This window comes from Muscardinus avellanarius, assembly GCF_963383645.1.
Source record: "Muscardinus avellanarius genome assembly, chromosome: X".
NCBI lineage: Eukaryota > Metazoa > Chordata > Mammalia > Rodentia > Gliridae > Muscardinus > Muscardinus avellanarius.
The window spans coordinates 129812224-129830427 of NC_137792.1; the positions used below are offsets into that span (position 1 = coordinate 129812224).

At 48.3% G+C, this 18204-nt stretch overlaps 1 protein-coding gene across 1 annotated transcript; it reads right to left on the reverse strand.

Annotated features, from left to right (window-relative positions):
• Positions 1–406: 406 nt before the first annotated feature.
• Positions 407–15595, reverse strand: XKRX (XK related X-linked; the record flags this gene model as incomplete). The annotated part of the gene is made up of 3 exons (XM_080719026.1): positions 407–1146; positions 8751–9019; positions 15261–15595. The coding sequence occupies 3 exons, from the start codon at positions 15593–15595 to the stop codon at positions 407–409; spliced, it is 1344 nt and encodes a 447-aa protein (XP_080575152.1).
• Between the last annotated feature and the right edge of the window lie 2609 nt (positions 15596–18204).

Consider the following 18204-nt stretch of genomic DNA (forward strand, 5'->3'; position numbering starts at 1 on the left):
CACGGGTCCAGCTCTTTTAAAGCGGGTGCTTCCGCTCATCCAGGGCTTCTCCCCAGTGAGGCGCGGCTGCCGTCCCACCATCGTCTGTTTGCCCGGAGGCACCATGGCTCCCAAGCTGTCACGCCGTGCTCTGCCGTGCCTCAAACAAACGAACAGTTCTGAAATGTTGCACAGAGCCCGAGGTCCTTGGACGTAAACTATCTCAAGCTACCTAGATAGGAGGAAATGGAGCACGAATTCCAACCCTGCGGCAGGAATCCTCAAGAAGGGAAACGCACTTTGGAGGAGAGTGGCTTTTACTTCCGATAGGCTTACCAGAAAAATTCCAGAAAAGGTGCCAGTCCTCTTCTTCAATTCCGCCCTGGCCGGGCCAGCCCGCCCCATCCCGTAGTACCCAGAAGCTCGATCAGACCATGCTGGGTCTGGTGTCCGCCTCCAAGGCTGGCTCTGAGTGCGCGGCCGCGCGCGGCCGGCGGCAGCAGACACAGCGCAGGTAGTCGAGCACGTTGTGGGTGAAGAGCGCGCGCAGCGGGTGCAGGTACTGGAAGAAGAGCAGCATGAAGCCGATGGAGGTGAGGTAGGCGGCCACCAGCTGCACGGCCAGCAAGGAGTGGCAGTAGTTCAGTAAGACTTTGACGCCGAAGAACTTAAAAACCAGCACCATGGTCACGTTCTCCACCAAGCGCACGCTGTAGTGCAGGCCCATGTGCCCCCAGTTCTGCCCTTTGTCCACCAGATCTCTGTCTGCCAGCCTCAGCTGCAGGGCCGACCAGCAGGAGAAGTTGATGCCGGCGTAGAGGATGGTGATGGAAATCAGTACCACCAGAGTGCCCACCCGGCTGAAATTCTTCTCGATATTACTGGGCATCTGGGCACCACTCCTCCAGAACCTGACCCAAGGCTCAAAGAGGATGATGAGGAAGTTGAGCACCAGGAAGGGCACAGCCTTCAGCTTCAAGGTGGCCGAGAAAAGCACCAGGATCACAAGGCGGGACGTGATCTCCAGCGTCCTCCAGACGGTGATGCAGAGCACTTCCCGCGGCCCCAGGCGAATCTTGTAGTCATCGTACTTGATCTGGATCGCCAGCATATTGCAGAGGGTAGCCCCGTAGGTGACCGACATCAGCGAAAAGGCCATCAGCACGGCTGCAGAACCAGAACGAAACACGGGGCAGAAAAACATAGGCGTTCAGTGCTGGCAGGAAAGGCCCTGCTGACACCCAGAGGCCCAGAGCGATCCTAAGCTGAGAGGGGACACACGTGGGAAGGAGCAGCCGCCACTGTGTACACGTTTTCCAAAGACACTAGAGAAATCACAGATCTATGAGAGACGGTCAATATTCTAAGTACTGCAAAAATAGTCACAACGGGCACCACCTCATACCTCTTAGGATGGGCATGATAATAACCACGCTGTATATCTATACCAAAACATCACACGGCAGGGCTGAGGCTGGCTTTGAACCCACGATCCTCTTGTCTCAGCCTCCCAAATACTGGGATTGCAAGCACGTATCACCAAGCCCGGCTTGTATCAGAATTTAATCATATGGGCTAAGGAGTAGCTCTGAGGTCCAACACTGCCTAGCATATACAAAGCCCTGCGTTCGGTCCTCAGGACGACAAAATCAATAAATAAAAGGAAAATGCTTTTCTATGCTTCTATATTTTCTACATTTCTTGTTACAAACACACACCCCACCTAGCTCAAAATGAACATTTAAAAAGAGACAGGAGGATACAGGAGGCTGAGACAGGAGGATAACAGGTTCAAGGCCAGCCTCAGCGAGTAGTGAGAGTCTCATCAACCTAGCAAGACCCTGTTTCAAAACAGAAAATAAAATCGGGGTGGAGTGTGGCTTGGAGGTAGAATGCCCCTGGGCTCAACCCTCAGTACCATACAAAAAATAATGAAAAGAATTTAAGAGTAAGTCTTAGACTAACATGAAAAAGTCACTACCATGTACAGAGTTCCCAGGCACGATGGTGCACATCTGTAATCCCAGGATTGACAGGCTGAGACAAGAAGGTCACAGATTCAAGGCCACTTCAGCAATTTAACAACACTCTTAGACACTTAGTGAGTTTCAAAATAAAAATAAATCGGGCTGGGGGTATAGTTCAGAGGTACAATACCCCTGGGTTGAGTCCCCAGTAGTGGAAAAAAAAAACTAATACCACACCTAGAAATAAGCCCTACAAAAATATTTAAGATTTATAGAGAAAAAATATATAATTTTACTGAAGTACATTTAAAATATTTAATGAAATGGAGAATGTTGTGAGGTTTTATGACCCAGATTTTCTTCTAAAAGCTTATAGTATTAAGATTTATATTTAGGTCTTTTATCTATTTTGAGTTAATATTTGTATATGTGTTAGGTAAGGGTCCAATTTTATTCTTTTTCATTTATTATTATTTTTCAACAATATTTAGTTAAAAGACTAGTATTTCCTCCACCAAAAGTTCATGGAAACCTTGTCAAAAATAACTTGACAATGTATGGAAGAATTTATCTCTAGGCTTTTATTTAGCTCCAATGGTTTATATATCTGCCTTTAGAACAGTACTACACTGTTTCAATTATTGTAGCTTTATATGGTTTGAAATCAGAAAATATACATCTTCTAGCTTTGTTCTTCTTTGAGACTGTTTTGGGTATCTAGAGTCCATATTCCATATCAGGATAGATTTTTTCTGAAAAATAAATAAATAAATGTATGATAGTTTCACCTAAAAAAAAAAAAGAAAAAAATATTCTCTGGTAAGAAAGAAAGCAAAAAGAAATATTGAAATGTTATCTTTAAATCATCAAAAGTTTGGTACCAGACAAATGAAACTGTTATGTGAGATTATCAATGTTAATATTGTATAAATTGCTATAATACTAGATGTCAACCAGTAAGCCAAGCGTGGGAAGGAGGGATGGGGAGGGAATGGGGTGGGGATCGTGGTAGGGGCTAACTGGGCGAGATGTGCATGTATGTCTACAAAAGTATTTTCTTTATACCACTATGATGTATGAATACATTGCACCAATAAAAAATAAATAAAAAAAAGAAATGGAGATTTATCATTTTTCAATATAATTTTTCACTTTTACTTAATTTTTCTTGGTGCACTGTAGTAGCACATCTCAGTGGGGTACACGGTGGCGGGGGCACACCTGCACACATCACTCAGTCGGCCCTCCCCATCCCCACCCGTCCTCCCTCCGTCCTCATGCTTGGCCTAGCGATGTGCTTGTGAATGCACATCGTGCACGGCAGGGGTCTCCTCTCGTCCTCCTCCCATGCCCTCAGTCAGGTCGCCTGAGTCGCTCATCTGTGGTTTCTCCTTCTTCGTCTAGCGTTCCTCCGATGACCCCTTTTCCCCTAGCTTCTGAATATCAGAAATAACATCAATTTTTACTTTTTGCGACTGAATAATCTCACTTAGCATTTGGTCAATTCTATAAATCCCTATAACCTAAATAATTGATATGACCCCAGTCAGAATCTCAATGGAATGTGTTTGTGTTTCTTTTCGTATTGTTTCACTTTGGTGTTTTGGGAATTGACAAAATAACCTATTTAGAAGAAAAGAGGAAACTTCCCTACCAGATAAGAGTTGTTAACAATCTTTGGAAGGAATGCCCAACATCTAAAAGCAATATATATATTTTACGTGTGGTACTGGGGGTGAAACTCAGGGGCATTCTACCTCCAGACTACGCCCCGAGCCCTGTTTTATTTTGTACTTGAGAACAAGGTCTCCCTAAGTTGCTGAGAGCCGCTAAGTTGCTGGCTTGGAACCTGCGACTTTCCTGTCTCGGCCTCCCGAGTACTGGGATTACATTCAGGTGGCCATCACTGTGCCTGGCTAAAGCAAACTATTTCAAAAGCCAGTTATTTTTTCTTTGTGTGGTTCTGGGGATCTAAACCAGAGACATTCTACCTTTGAGCTATACTCCAGCCCTTTTTATTTTTTATTTTTAAACAGGGTCTCTCTGAGTCGCTGAGACTGACCTTAAACTTGTGATCTCCTTGTCTCAGCCTCCCAAGAGGAGGGATTCTAAGCTTGTGCCCCTGTGCAGAGCTTAAAACCCAATCTTTTTTATAATTATATAAATATTTAATTTGAGCTATCAAGTACACGAAAATATACTGATCATCCATGATCAAGATAGTTCTTATAATTATGCGAATAAACAGTGTGAGATATGAAGATACAGGTGCACTCATACTGTGGGCGAGAATAGAAATTCATACAAGCCTTTGGGAGGGCTGTCGGTAGTCTGATGAAATCTTAGACATGCATGTCCTTTCATCCAGAAACTCTACTGCAATATGGTTACCATAAAAGTCTCATTCAGGCTAACATCATTACAAAGACGCTACCTCTAGCAATGTTTGCAATTAGAAAAAGAAGCTTTTGTGAAAAATTATAAACCTTAAGGGAATTGGAAAAATGAAATAGAACCACCACTTTTTCAAGCACGAAAAAGAATCCTTCAATTCATATAATGGAAACATGTTTTATATACTTATATGTTCAATTTATATAATAGAAATGTTTTATATACTTATATTGTGTGTGTGTGTGTGTATGTGTGTGTGTGTTTACAGTACTGGGGATGAAACCCACGGGCATTATACCCTGATCTACACCCCCAGCCCTAATTTTTTAAGTACTTTTATTTGTGAAACAGGCTCTCACTGAGTTGCAGAGGGCCTCACTAAGTAGCTGAAGCTGTTCATGAACCGTGATCCTCCAGTCTCTGCCTCCCGAATGCTGGGATTACAAGTGTGCACCACCACACCCGGCTCTTATATGTTATACATGTATGTGTGTGTGTGTGTATATATATATATATATATATGAATGATATGAATAACTGTTGAAAGAAGTTGTAGTGGCATACTTTTCTTTTTTTTTCTTTTTTTTTGTGGTACTGGGGTTCCTGGAAGCCCTTTTACCTCCGGGCTACACTCCCAGACCTATTTTATACTTTTTATTTGGGAACAGGGTCTCTTAAGCCAGCGCAGCTGGCTTCGAACCTGCGTCATCCTCCTGTCTCCACCTCCCAGGCACGGGGATTACAAGCGTGCGCCACCATGCCCGGCCAAGTGGCATACTTTTCAAAAAGACAATTTGCAGCCGGGCATGGTGGCACACGCTTGTAATCCCCGTGCTTGGGAGGCTGAGACAGGAGGATTGCATAGGTTCGAAACCAGACTCAGCTACTTAGTGAGGCTCTCAGCAACTTAGTGAGACTCTGTTTCCAAATAAAATAGAAAATAGGTCGGTGGTATAGCCCAGAAGTAGAAATACCCTGGGTTCCATCCCTAGTGTTACACACACACACAAAGACAATTTACTGAATAGAATGTTTCATACAGTCCATTTTTGGACAAAACATGTACTTATGTGTTACATAATATATGGTACTGGGGTTCCTGGAAACCCTTTTACCTCTGGAATACACTCCTATTTTTATATTTTTATTTGGAAACAGGGTCTCTTAAGCCAGCGAGGCTGGCTCCGAACCTACAGGATCCTCCTGTCTCCGCCTCCCAAGCGCAGGGATTACAAGCATGCGCCACCACACCTGGCCACCATGTTTATATTTATTATAGAAAATAATGTCTGAAAAGATATATACTGAATGCTTAACGGAGATTACCTTTGAGAAGTGAGATTACGTTTTCTAATTCATATCTATTCAGTATGGCTTGAATTTTTACCATAGCCAGGTCTAATTTTTATAGTTAAAAATAAGAATTAAAGATACTAGTACATAACTGGGTGTGGTGGTACATGCCTATAATCCTAGCACTTGGGAGACTAAGATAGGAGGATCACAGGTTTGAGGCCAGCCTCAGCAACTTAGCAATATCCTGTTTCCAAATAAGAAATAAAAAGGACTGGGGATGTAACTCAGAAATACGATGCCCCTGGGTTAAATCCCCAGTACCACACACACACACACAAAAAAAAAAAAAAAAAAAAAAACAAAAACAAAAAAACAATAGCACATGATCATGGTAAAATTTTCAAGCCACACGGGATTTAAGTTACGTAAAACGTGAAAGTTTGCTGATTGCTCATGCCCAGCCCACTCCCCAGAGGTAGTTTGTTTCAAACAATTCCAGAAATGGTAGGTAGTATTAGCATTAGCTATAGGCCAGTTTGTTAATGTATTACTTTTATTTATTTATTTATTTATTTATTTTTATTTGTATGTATGTCTGTGTGTGCGTATGTGTGTGTTTATGCATGTGTGTGTGTGTGTGTGTGTGTGTGTGTGTGTGTTTGTGGTATTAGGGATGGAACCCAGGGGCATTCTACCTCTGAGTTATACCCCCAGCCTGATCTTTTATTCTTTATTTTGAAACAGGGTCTCACTGAGTTTCTGAGTCTGGCCTTGAATCTGTGATCCTCCTGTCTCAGCCTCCCAAGTACTAGGATTAAGCATGTGCCACCAGGCCCAGCATTACATACGTATGTATTGTATATATATGTAGTGTGTGTGGTACTGGGGATGGAACCCAGGGACGTTCTACCTCCGAGTGACACCCCAGCCCTATTTTTTCTTCTTTCTTTTGAAACAGGGCCTCACTGAGTTGCAGAGGGCCTCGCTGAGTAGCTGAGGCTGGCCACAATCTCCTGTCTCAGCCTCCCAAAGGCTGGGATTACAAGTGTGCGCCACCACGCCTGGTGTGTGTGTGTGTGTGTGTGTGTGTGTGTGTGTGTGTGTGTGTGTATTAGATAATTTGCTGGCCTTCAAATCATCATTTCAAAAAGTTTCTCTTCAAACTGCTAACGATTCTATATATGTGAAACAATTCAAGACCAATAGAGCGTCATGAATCGTCCTTGAACTGCCTAGAGGACTGGATACCGGGCTGGAATCCAGGGCACTTACCTCTGAACTACACTCCCAGTCTCTCCTCTCTCTCTCTCTCTCTCTCTCTCTCTCTCTCTCTCTCTCTCTCTCTTTCTTTCTTCTTTCTTTCTTCTTTCTTTCCTTTTCTTCCCCTCCTCCTCCTATTCATTCTCTCTCCCCCTTCTTCCTTCCCCCTCTCTCTCCCCTTTCCTCCTCTCTCCTCTCTCCTCTCTCCTCTTTCCTCTCTCTCTCTCTCTCTGAACTCTAGCCCCAGCTTTTTTTCTTTTTCTGTTTCATTTGGAAACAGGGCCTCGCTAAGTTGCTGAGGCTGGTCTCAAACCTGCGCTCCTCCGGTCTCGGCTTCTCAAATACTGCGATTCCAGGCCGGCAGGCACCACCGCGCTTGCTCCCTTACATTTATTTGAGACCGGGAACTTTGCCCAACAGGGTCAGCGGCAATAACAAGGACATGGCCCTCAGCTGTACCCACACCATACCAGCTTCGCCGCGTGAGCTCATCTCAAGCTGCTGTCTCATTAACAGCACTTTATCTGCCTCGGAAAACACGGACTCACACCTCATCCTCTGCTGGTCTTACTCATCCGGGACCCCTCTGTTACGATGGGAATTGAAGACAGCGACTGCTTTGGAGCCGCCTCCACGGCTGCGATGAAGGTCCGTCTTCACCCCTCAGCCCTTTTCCTCCTCTCACATCCATCCGGAGAAAGGATTCAAGCGGCAGTTCCCAAGGCCGGCGATCGACCGGAATTAACTAGGGTGCTTTTTCCACATGAAGATGCCTGGCCCCCCCACATTCTGGGGATGGAATGTGATGATTTTATTAATTTTGTGGTCCTGAGGACTGAATCCTGGGCCATTCTACCTCTGAGCCATTTTATTTAGCTAGTTGTTTTTGAAGCAGGGTGTTACTAAATGACCATGCCCTGGCCTCGAAACTGCAATCCTCCTGTCTCAGCCTCCCAAGTACTCCAGTTGAAGAAATCATGCCGGCCTGAGGTACCGACGTCCTAAATTCTTTGACTATCAAAATATAATGCTATCTGATAGAATTTTGTGAGGCCGGAATTGCTGTAAATCTGTGCCATCCAAAACAGTCAGCACTAACTATATGTGGCCAGTGAGCGCTTGAAATGTGCCCAGTATTCCTGAGGAAGTATGTGTTGAATATTTTTCAATTCTTTTTTTGTGTGTGTGGGTCTGGGGATGCAACCCAGGGGCATTTTGCCCCCAAGCTCCACCCCCCAGCCCAATTTTTTTATTCTTTATTTTGAAACAGGGTCTCACTGAGTTGCGAAGGACCTCAGCAAGTAACTGAGGCTGTCTGCAAACCACGATCCTCCTGTCTCAGCCTCCCCAATGTTGAGATTACAAGCGTGCACCACCATGCCTGGCTCAAGCAAGACCCAATTTCAAAGTAAAAATAATATAAAGGGCTGGGGATGTAGCTCGGAGGTAGAATGCCCCTGGGTTCATTTCCCAGTGCGACACACACACACACACACACACACACACACACACACACACAATGCTTAATTAAATCCCCATGTGGACCTAGCAGCCAGTCCTATGGATATCTCTTAGGTCTAGGTTTCTGACTTTTTTTTGTGTGTGTGTGGTACTGGGGGTGGAACCCAGAGGCTTTCTACCTCCGGGCTATACTCCCAGCCCTATTTTCTATTTTATTTGGGTCTCACTAAGTTGTTGAGAGCCTCACTAACTCGCTGAGGCTGGCTTTGAACCTGCGCCATCCTAAGGTCTCCGCCTCCCCAGCTCGGGGATTCCAAGCGTGCGCCCCCACGCCCGGCTTAGGTTTCTGACTCTTGATTGAGGTGAACCCGCCCCTCTCCTGGCCCCACTCACCTCTACCCAGAGGGACCTCAGCAGAGATCAGGGTCACGTAGAGCTGATAGGTCAGCTGGGGCACTGAGCCCAAGAAGGCTTGGATCTGTGACATGCGTTTGTAGGCATTGCGGTGCAGAGCCAGGGTCCGGATGGAGTGGCCCACCTCCCATTCTATCAGCACCTCCTGGCCATCTATTAGCATCTTCTTCCGGGTGAGGCTGACATAGGGCTCTTCCTGCCCCTCTTTCTTCCACAGTGTGAGGTACTTTAGCATGGCCTCCAGACATCTGCAGAAATAAAGCATCGCGGGCGCTTAACTAAAGCTGACCTGAAGGGAGCTTGAAAGGAAGGGGGAAACCCCGGGAGTTGTGCTAACTCTTTGCCATTTCTTCTCTCTCTGGTTCTTCTCATTTCTCATGAGGCAAAGGGTTAGGCACACTGTCTCCACATTACATCCAAGTCCTTTTCTGTTTGGTCAGTCTAGCTAGGTGTGGTGACCCATGCCTGTAATCCCAGGCCTTGGGAGGCTGAGAAAGGAATCCCGCAGGTTCAAGGTCAGCTTCAGCACTGAACAAGACAACTTAGTGAGACCCTTTTCCAAAACAAAAAATAAAAAGGCCGGGGGTGTAGCTCAGAGGTAGAGTGCTCCTGGTTTCAATCCCCAGTACCACACATTTTTTTAAGAGTACCACTTTGAGAAAAAGGAATTGTTTCATCTCTTTAAGAATATGCCTCTTTCCCTTTTTTCCTTTTTTTTTTTTTTTGTGGTACTGGGGATTGAACCAAGGGGCAGTCTATCTCTGAGCTATATCCCCAGCCTTTTTTTTAAATTTTGAAATAGGGTTTCACTAAGTTGCTGAAGCTGGTGTTGAACTTGCAATCCTCTTGTTTGTTTCCCAAGTAATGGGATTACAAGCTTGCACCACTGTACCTGGCCTGTTGTTTCTTAAAAAGTGTCTTGAACCCAAAGTACTAAGGAAATATTATGTTCAGAGAAAAGGATTAAGGTTCCAAAAGGCTCTAGAATTTAAAATCACCTTAAATTCCTAAAGCAAAGCTTTCTTAGCTGGATCTGGTGGTACATGCCTGCAATCTCAATACTTAGGAAGATGAGACGGGAGAGTCACAGGTTTGAGGCCAGGCTTAGCGGCTTAGTGAGACCATTTTAAGACAAAATAGCGCCCATGGTATAGATCAGAGGTCGCCCACCCCTGGGCTCCATCCCTAACATTATAAAATTGTTTAGCCTACTTCAAAGCATTTAGCTCCATAATAATCAGGGTTTCAGGTTCTGCTTTTTCAAGAAAGCACCTTTGTTTTGCCTCTTGACCTATTTGGGGAAAATAGCCTTTTAAACCTGATTCCTTCACTGGGAAGTGGAAAATTGTTCTTGTGAGAGCCTATCACCCAGGAAATAGTGGTAAGACCAGGTTTCCTGCTGTACCTCTCCCATTTCCCCCACATAAATCCGAAGTCTCTAGCAGTTCTAAAGTGGTGAGTAGAAGAGAAGCTAACAGAACGTCTTTTTTTCTAGAACACGTGAGTTACCCACTCCCCCTGAAATGAATGGGAGTTTGGGAATATTTCTTGTGACAGCAAGAGCATTATTTTCCCCAGTAGGCTGAGGTCAGGGGTCAGATTTATCTTGCTCACAGCCTATATCACATAGGGGGGATTTCATTTACTGAGTAAATGAAAGCACGAGAAGGGGAAATGAACACGGGGAAATGACGGAAGGAGAGGATAGTAACAGCAATGCGATTTAACAGAAACAGATCAAAGACAAGCGTAGAGATGAAATGCTCCCTAGGTTTTGGCTGCCCCAAAGACGGCTGGTGCCGTTCTCCAGAGCACTTCTCCAGGTGTGGTTCATGGGTACTACTCCAAAGTGTGTTCTTAGAGATGCCAACTGTCCAGAGACAGACTCCAAGACCTGGGAGAGAGAAGGAAGTGCATTTTCCCCAAAAGATTTTCGATTGTAGCCCAAATCCATCGATACATGGTTTTTTGGCCAGGTCCAGGGAGAGGAGGAGTACTAGAGATAGAACCCCAGGGGCATTCTACCTCTGAGCCACATGACCAGCCCTTTTTATTTGTTATTTGAAACAGGATCTCACTAAGTTTCTGAGGCTGGCCTCAAACCTGCAATCCTCCTGTCTCCGCCTCCTAAGCACTGGGGTTATAGGTGTGCGCCCAGTTTCTGCATCTATTCTTAAGGCTACTCGCTGGTTGAAGGAAGGGGGTTTGCCTTGCTGATAAGCTTCAGAAAGCCAGAGTACATTTTTTCATTTCCAGAAGAATGTTTGCGTTTAATGTAGAGGAGACAGGCCCACAAACACCTTTCATATGCCTGATAGCACGAATCAAGTTCCTACCTACCGAAAAAGTAATTGGCCTTGGAAATAAGAAGAAAATGAGTCAAACTGCCCTGAAAAGAGAATATAATTGATGCATTTCCAACTACTTTTTCCCTGCTGTGGGCTTACGTGCCTGGTTATAAATGCCTCCCAATCTTCTAGGAGAAGCTAGACACCAAAAAATGAAAAACAGCAAACAACACTCCATATAGAGTCAGAACTGACCAGGGCCACAGAGCAAATGGGAAGTGAAGACTGGGGCTGCGTCCTGGCTGAAAAGGAAGAGTGGCCTCCTTGTTCCCGTCGTGCTTCCGAGTTCCAGATGAAGGCCTCCCTTACGAGCTAACTTCCAGGACTTAGTACTGACCCTCAGATGCCCAGTCCGAAGACCGCACGTGGCCAGCCGAGTCCCAGCTCGCCGGCCGTCAGTTGCCATCGGTTAAAATGGTGGCGTTTCCCATAAAGTCCTGTGCTGGGAGCTCTCCTGAAATCCCAGGGGTGCGGCGATACTGGGCGTGGATTTCCAAGTGGTCTTTCCATCACTGTCACGTGTGAGACAGCTTTTCCCACACTTGCCTGCATACACTCATTCATCCTTTTGGCACTGAGACCGATCGCAGGGGTGTCTAACTCCGAGCTATATATACCGAGCTGTCTATTTTGAATTCATTCATTCATTTTGCAGTATTAGAGATTAAACCCACAGGCATTCTACCTCTGAGCCCTACTTGACTTCTAAATTTTGAAACAGAGTCTAAGTTGCTCGGGGCCTCACTTAGTTGTTGAGGCTGCCTTCAAACCTGTGATTCTCCTGTCTCAGCCTCACAAGTACTAAGAGGTATGCGCTACCATGCTTGGCTTAGTATGTATGTATGTATGTATGTATGTATGTATGTATTGGTACTGGGAATGGAACCCAGGGGCATTCTACCTCCAAGCCTTATTTTTTATTCTTTATTTTGAAACAGGGAGGGTCTCGCTAAATTATCGCACATTGGCCTCAAACCTGCAATCCTCCTGCCTCAGTCTCTCAACTACTAGGATTACCTGCAAGTGCCACCACACCTAGTGACTTCGGGTATTTATTTGGATACTGGGTATTGAATTCAGAAACATTTCACTCCTGAGCTATACCCCTAGCCCTCCTTACACTTTTATTTTTATTTAGAAACAGGGTCTCACCAAGTTGCTGAGGATGTCTCTAAATGGCTGGCCCTGGCCTCGGACTTGCAATTCTCCTGCTGCAGCCTCCCGAGTACCCGGATTACACCTTTTGACTCCACTCATCTGTGATGCCTGCCGGTCCTGCACACATTTCAGTTTGAAACTCATGACCTAGCACAGTCTGAGGCCCAAGGCATCTTCAGAGATTTCACCGAGGTCACAAAGTAATCAGTGGCAGAGAGCGGGATAGACACCGGGGCTCCTGAGTTCCAGATCACTGTTTTAGCTAGCCCATATTTCTGTGATGAGGCTTAATCAGTCCCTCCCCATTTATATCTATATCAGTAAGAATGTTTCCAGCCTTGTGGGGGTATAATCGACTAGATAGATAGATAAAAAGTTTATAAAGGCGTGAATTCCATTCTTAGCCAGTTTCACAGCATGGTGATAAGGCTTGATATTTTATTTCTTCTTCTTCCTTCTTCCTCTTCTTTCTTCTTCTTTCATCTTTCTCCTTCTCCTTCTTCTCTCATACTGGGAACTAAACCCAGAAGCATTCGAACTCTGAGCCACATCCTCAACCCTTTTTCTGGTGGTAGAGAAAACATTTATAATGGGGTAAATTTCATTCCTAGCCAGTTTCACAGCAATGTGATGAGACTGGTTATTCCTCCTCCTCCTCCTCCTCCTCCTCCTCCTCCTCCTCCTCCTCCTCCTCCTCCTCTATCTTCTCCTCCTCCTCCTCCTCCTCTATCTTCTCCTCCTCCTCCTCTATCTTCTCCTCCTCCTCCTCCTCCTCTATCTTCTCCTCCTCCTCCTCCTCCTCTATCTTCTCCTCCTCCTCCTTCTATACTGGGGACTGAACCCAGGGACATTCTACCTCCAAACTATACCCCCATCCCTTATTATTGCTAATTTTGAAACAGGGCCTCACTAAGTAGCTGAGGCTGGTCGTGAACCTGCGATCCTCCTGTCTCAGCCTCCCAAGTACTGGGATTACAAGCGTGCGCCACCACGCCTGGCATCCTCAGACCCCCTTTTTTTCAAAGAAGATCTCACTTAGTTGCTGAGGACCTTGCTACATTGCTGAGGCTTACCTCAGGCCTGTGGTCCTCCTGTCTGAGCCTCCCAAGTACTGGGATGACACAGTGTACCACTGTTTGGCGTCCTGATGGAATATCTGATGGGATATCTTCCCACTGCAATTATATCAACACTCTGACCCATACTCCTCAGCTGACTACAGGTGTCTGCGTCTTGCAATCATGACAAACTTAGTCCATTCCTCCCTCCTGACCTCACAAGTTTTGCGACATCTCTCTACATTTCAAACCCCATAGTATCCAGATGAGACTGTTGACACAGATGCCTGCCTCCCTACAATTAAGCACATTCTCTTCCCTTCCAAGTAACCTAAATGGAAACACCTGGTACTATTACACCATGCTACTGTGTCCAGAGAGGGAAACTACTACCTTCCTCGTCCCCTCCCAACTGTGTACCTTTATGGCAGAAATACACAAAGAAACCAACAGGAGACTGGTGAGCCAATAGAGAAAATGAACTCCATTGGGCTGAGGTGCTGGGTTACCACAGATGGTTTAAAGTATCTTCCAGGTATCAAAGAATTCCAGAAAATCGGAAAAAGGCAGAAGCATCAACCCAAGTAACTGAAAGCAAAGAAACAGAACATGGGATGGGATGGAGGCAATAAGGGGACTTTCATTCAACTCGCACAGTCTAAAAGGCAGAGTTCAAATTACATATTCCAGCCAGAAATGGTGGGTACACACTTGTAATCCCAGTACTTGGGAAGTTGAGAGAGGAGATAGCAGGTTTGAGGTCAGTCTCGGCCACTCAGAGAGGCTCGCAGCAACTTAGTGAGACCCTGTTTCAAAATAAAAGATTGAAGCTGGGCGTGGTGGCGCACGCTTGTCATCCCAGCATTGGGGAGGCTGAGGCAGAGGACCCTGGTTCGCGGACAGCCTCAGTTACTTAGTGAGGGCCTTTGCAACTCAGTGAGACTCTGTTTCAAAATAAAGAATAAAAAAGAGGGCTGGGGGTGTAGCTCAGAGGTCGAATGCTCCTGGGTTCCATCTCCAGTACCATAAGAAAGAAAAAGAAAGAAAGAAAGAAGAGAGAAAGCAAGAGAAAGAAAGAAAGATTTAAAGGGCTAGGTGTAAGCAGGGAGTGGTGGTGCACACTTCTAAGCCCAGCATTTGGGAGGCTGAGACAGGAGGATCACGGTTCTTGGCCAGCCTCAGCTACTTAGTGAGGCCCTTGACAACTTAGTGAGATCTTGTTTTAAAATAAAGAATTAAAAAAAATGGGCTGGGGGTGTAGCTCAGAGGTAGGATACCTCTGGGTTTGATCCCCAGCACCACACACACAGAAGGGCTGGGTGTGTAGCTTGGAATTAGAATACCCCTGGGTTCAATCCCAAATACACACACACACACACACACACACACACACACACACACGTCGGGCATGGTGGCACACACCTGTAATCCCAGTACTTGGGAATCTGAGACAGGAGGATCACAGGGTTGAAGTCAGCCTTGTTAACTTAGTGAGACTCTGTTTCCAAATAAAAATAAAATAGGGCTGAGGGTGTAGCTCAGAGGTAGAGTGCCCTTGGGTTCCATCCCCAACGCCACATCAGGAAAAACAAAAACCAGAAGCCCTCTGGAACTGAGTGTGTGCTCAGTGCCGCACCGGGGAAACGCGCCACACTAGCCACAGCCTGTGCGCGGCCGCTCTGTTGCACCGCTTTTCACAGCCCAACCCCAGATGTCAAGCTTCGTCTAGGGAGCCTCAGTTTTGGAACACAGGCAACGCCACGCATTCCTCGTGGTGGCACTGGGGCTTTCCGATGGGGTAGGGATGGTAGACAGGGAAGCCGAGTGTGGGAGGGAGAAGCAACTAGATCAGAGGCACAGGCTTGTGCATATTCGCGTTGTCTTTCTTTGCACAAGTTCGGAGGGAAAGGTTAAAGATTGCTCACCTGATGACAGGTCCCAAGAGGATAAGATGCATAAACAATGATAGCGGCTTATCTTTGGCCAGATCTCGGTGGACAAAAATGAGGGTCAACTGGACCATAATGGATGAGAACATAAAGAAGGAAAAGGTGTATGCCGTCCAGAAGGCTTCGTTATTCTTTCGATAGAGTCTAACCATGTACAAGGCAGACGCGGCCTCCCCACAGTACAGGAAGGTGGAGAAGAGGATACTGAGTGGGAAAGTGAAGCGGGGGTTGGCCCCCCGGATGACGTCTTCCTCCAGAGCCGAGGCCGGAGGCACGCTGGGCTCCTCGGGAATTTCATAGACTCTGTCCATTGTGGAGCTTCTGAGCGGTGCAGCCCAGGTGCTCAGAGCAGCCTCCGCCCAAGGCGCGTCTGTACCCACTGTGGTCCAAGGATCAGCGAGGTGGGCCCTGTGGCGTTCCAGAGCGGAGATCAGCTCATGTGCACAGAGCGCTCTCTAGACTCCATTCCCCTTGGGGTCTGGGATGGCGCCGGGGAGCCGCACTTTGAACTTGACTCTTGAGTGGCCTAGGAACCCAGTCGCCCACATGCAAGCTGCGAAGGTTGGCCGAGGCGAGGGCGAGCATCCCGACCGGTCTGGAGCCCGGCTCCAGGGGAAGGGCGGTGTCCGAGGCGGCTCCTGTCGCAGCCCCCCAGCCCCGGGGCACAGCCGCTCAGCAGTTCCTGGTGAGAAATTCTGCCCAGGGTGCCCTCTCGATGCAGCAGAGAATGGAGAGGAGGGGGCGCGGCAGCCCCTGGGGGTTGGTTCAGCGCCGAGGCGCCCTAGCAGTTGGGGCGATTGGCCCGCCTCTCTTCTGCTCGCCCAAGCCTGGGTTCGCTGGAAGGCTCCGCGGTCCCCAAGCCCCGCCTCCGAGAGCGCTGGCCAGGGGCAGGAGTCCGGTCCGCACCCGGTCCCCAGCGCAGGGCGAGGGAAGGGGAGCGCGCGGGAGCGCACAGGCTCGGGCGGGGGCTGGAGGGTCTTCTCCAAGGAGAAACTTGGCTTTTGAAAAGCACAAGGGGCGCCGACCAGGCAGCGGGGCAGGTGTCGCCAAACTCCTGGATGCCCTCCGCCGCCGGGGGTCTTCTGGCTTCGCCGCGGTTCCAGGCGCGACAGGTCGGCAGCGTCGCGAGCCGGGCGCCTGGACGGCGGGGCCGGGCGAGGCGGCCGAGCAAGGAGCCCTAGGGTTCCAGGACCACCCGCCAAAGGATGCGCTTCACGCCGAGCGCGCCCAGCAGGGCCGCGGGCCACTCTTCCGGAGCACTGCCCGTCACGACCCCCGGACCCAGGAGGGGACCACAGCGTCCCTCCTCCCCGGAGAGCAGCCGGCACCCGCTGGCACGGCACCCTGCCTCACTAGCTAAGTGGCTCGCTCCCACACTCGCTCAACCCACGCGGTTGGGCAGGTGTGTCTCCCGTGGCCGCAGGGTTGAGCCTCCCGAGGTCCTATTGCCCTCCAGATACTATCCTGAGCGGGGGCGGCGGCAAGGGGGTGGCGTCTGGGAAGCCGTGGGGCCCGAGTTTCCTCTGCAGGCAGCAGTGTGAACAGCCGGGGGAGGAGAAAGGATGAGCTCAAGACCAAGAGCAGCCCACAGAGACTGAAAGCGCGTGTGGAGCAGAGGCCGGGAGGGAGCTTTGGAGGGGATTGTGGGGTCTTTGCTTGGAAGGTCGGAAGAGGTGCCAGATTCTATGCAGACTGGCGAGGAGCCGGGAGAGCTCCTCAAAGAGCTCCGAAGTGGTCTGGATTCTCGGTGCCGCCCTTCCCTGCCCCACTGAGCTTTGTTTCCGTGCCTCGTTTGCATAAGTCTAAACCCCAGAGAAAACATCTGCCCGTGGGTACTGACACAGATGAGCAGAGCCTGCCCTTCTCCGTCTGCTGCGGGAAGTCGGTAGAAGTGTCTGTCTGAGGCTCCCAAAGGATGGCTTGTCATTTGCTCCCTTTGAAGGTTCCCTGATTGTCGCCGGGGGCTGGTTCAGGGACAGATCCTGCGTATAAAGGTTATGGCTTTCTGAAGCAAATTTGCCATCTTGATGTGCACCTGTGCTGGCAGCCGGGCAAGGCGGCCGACACGCCCTTCTTCCCACCTGTCGGGGAGGGCAACACTAGTGAGAACAACTTCAGACGGTGTGGATGAGTCTGGAGGAGGCGGTACACGGGGCGGGGTACACGGTAAGGAAGGTCTCGGCCGCGCTGGCAGCCTGTCTGGGAGGTAGCTCCCCGCCCTGTGAGCACCTCCTTCCATTGGGCTCAGATGGGGTAACTGGGCCATCCTAACCCCGATGAGTGAGACTAGGAAGAAGGTAGAGTCTTCCGGCCTTTCCTCTTAGCCTCGCCCTCGCCACGCCCCAATATGCAAATCCTCGGAGCCTTCCCACTTGGCTCCGGAAGGCCCCCCTTGGCCCGCCATGCAGGGCTGTCTGGAATCACCCACCACTCGGCTTCTCTCAAACTTTAATGGCCCACGCCACCCTACCACACAGCTTTTGCTCCAACCCAGCAGGTTTCCTCACTTTTTTTTTTTTTTTTTGTACTGGGGATTGAACCCAGGGGCATCCTACCTCTGAGCTACACCCACGGCCTTTTTTTTTTTTTTTTTTTTTTGGTGGTGGTGCTGGGGGTGGAACCCAGAGGCTTTCTACCTCTGGGCTATACTCCCAGACCTATTTTATATTTTATTTGGAAACAGGGTCTCACTGAGTTGCTGAGAGCCTCACTAAGTAGCAGAGGCTGGCTTCGAACCTGCGCGATCCTCCCGTCTCCGCCTCCCAAGCGCGGGGATTCCAAGCATGCGCCACCACGCCCGGCGCCCTTTGGATTTTGAAACAGAGTCTCAATACATTGCCGAGGGTCTCACTAAGTTGTAGGACACTGGCCTCGGACCTGCGAGCCTCCTGTTTGAGCCTCTCAAGTACTGGGATGCCAG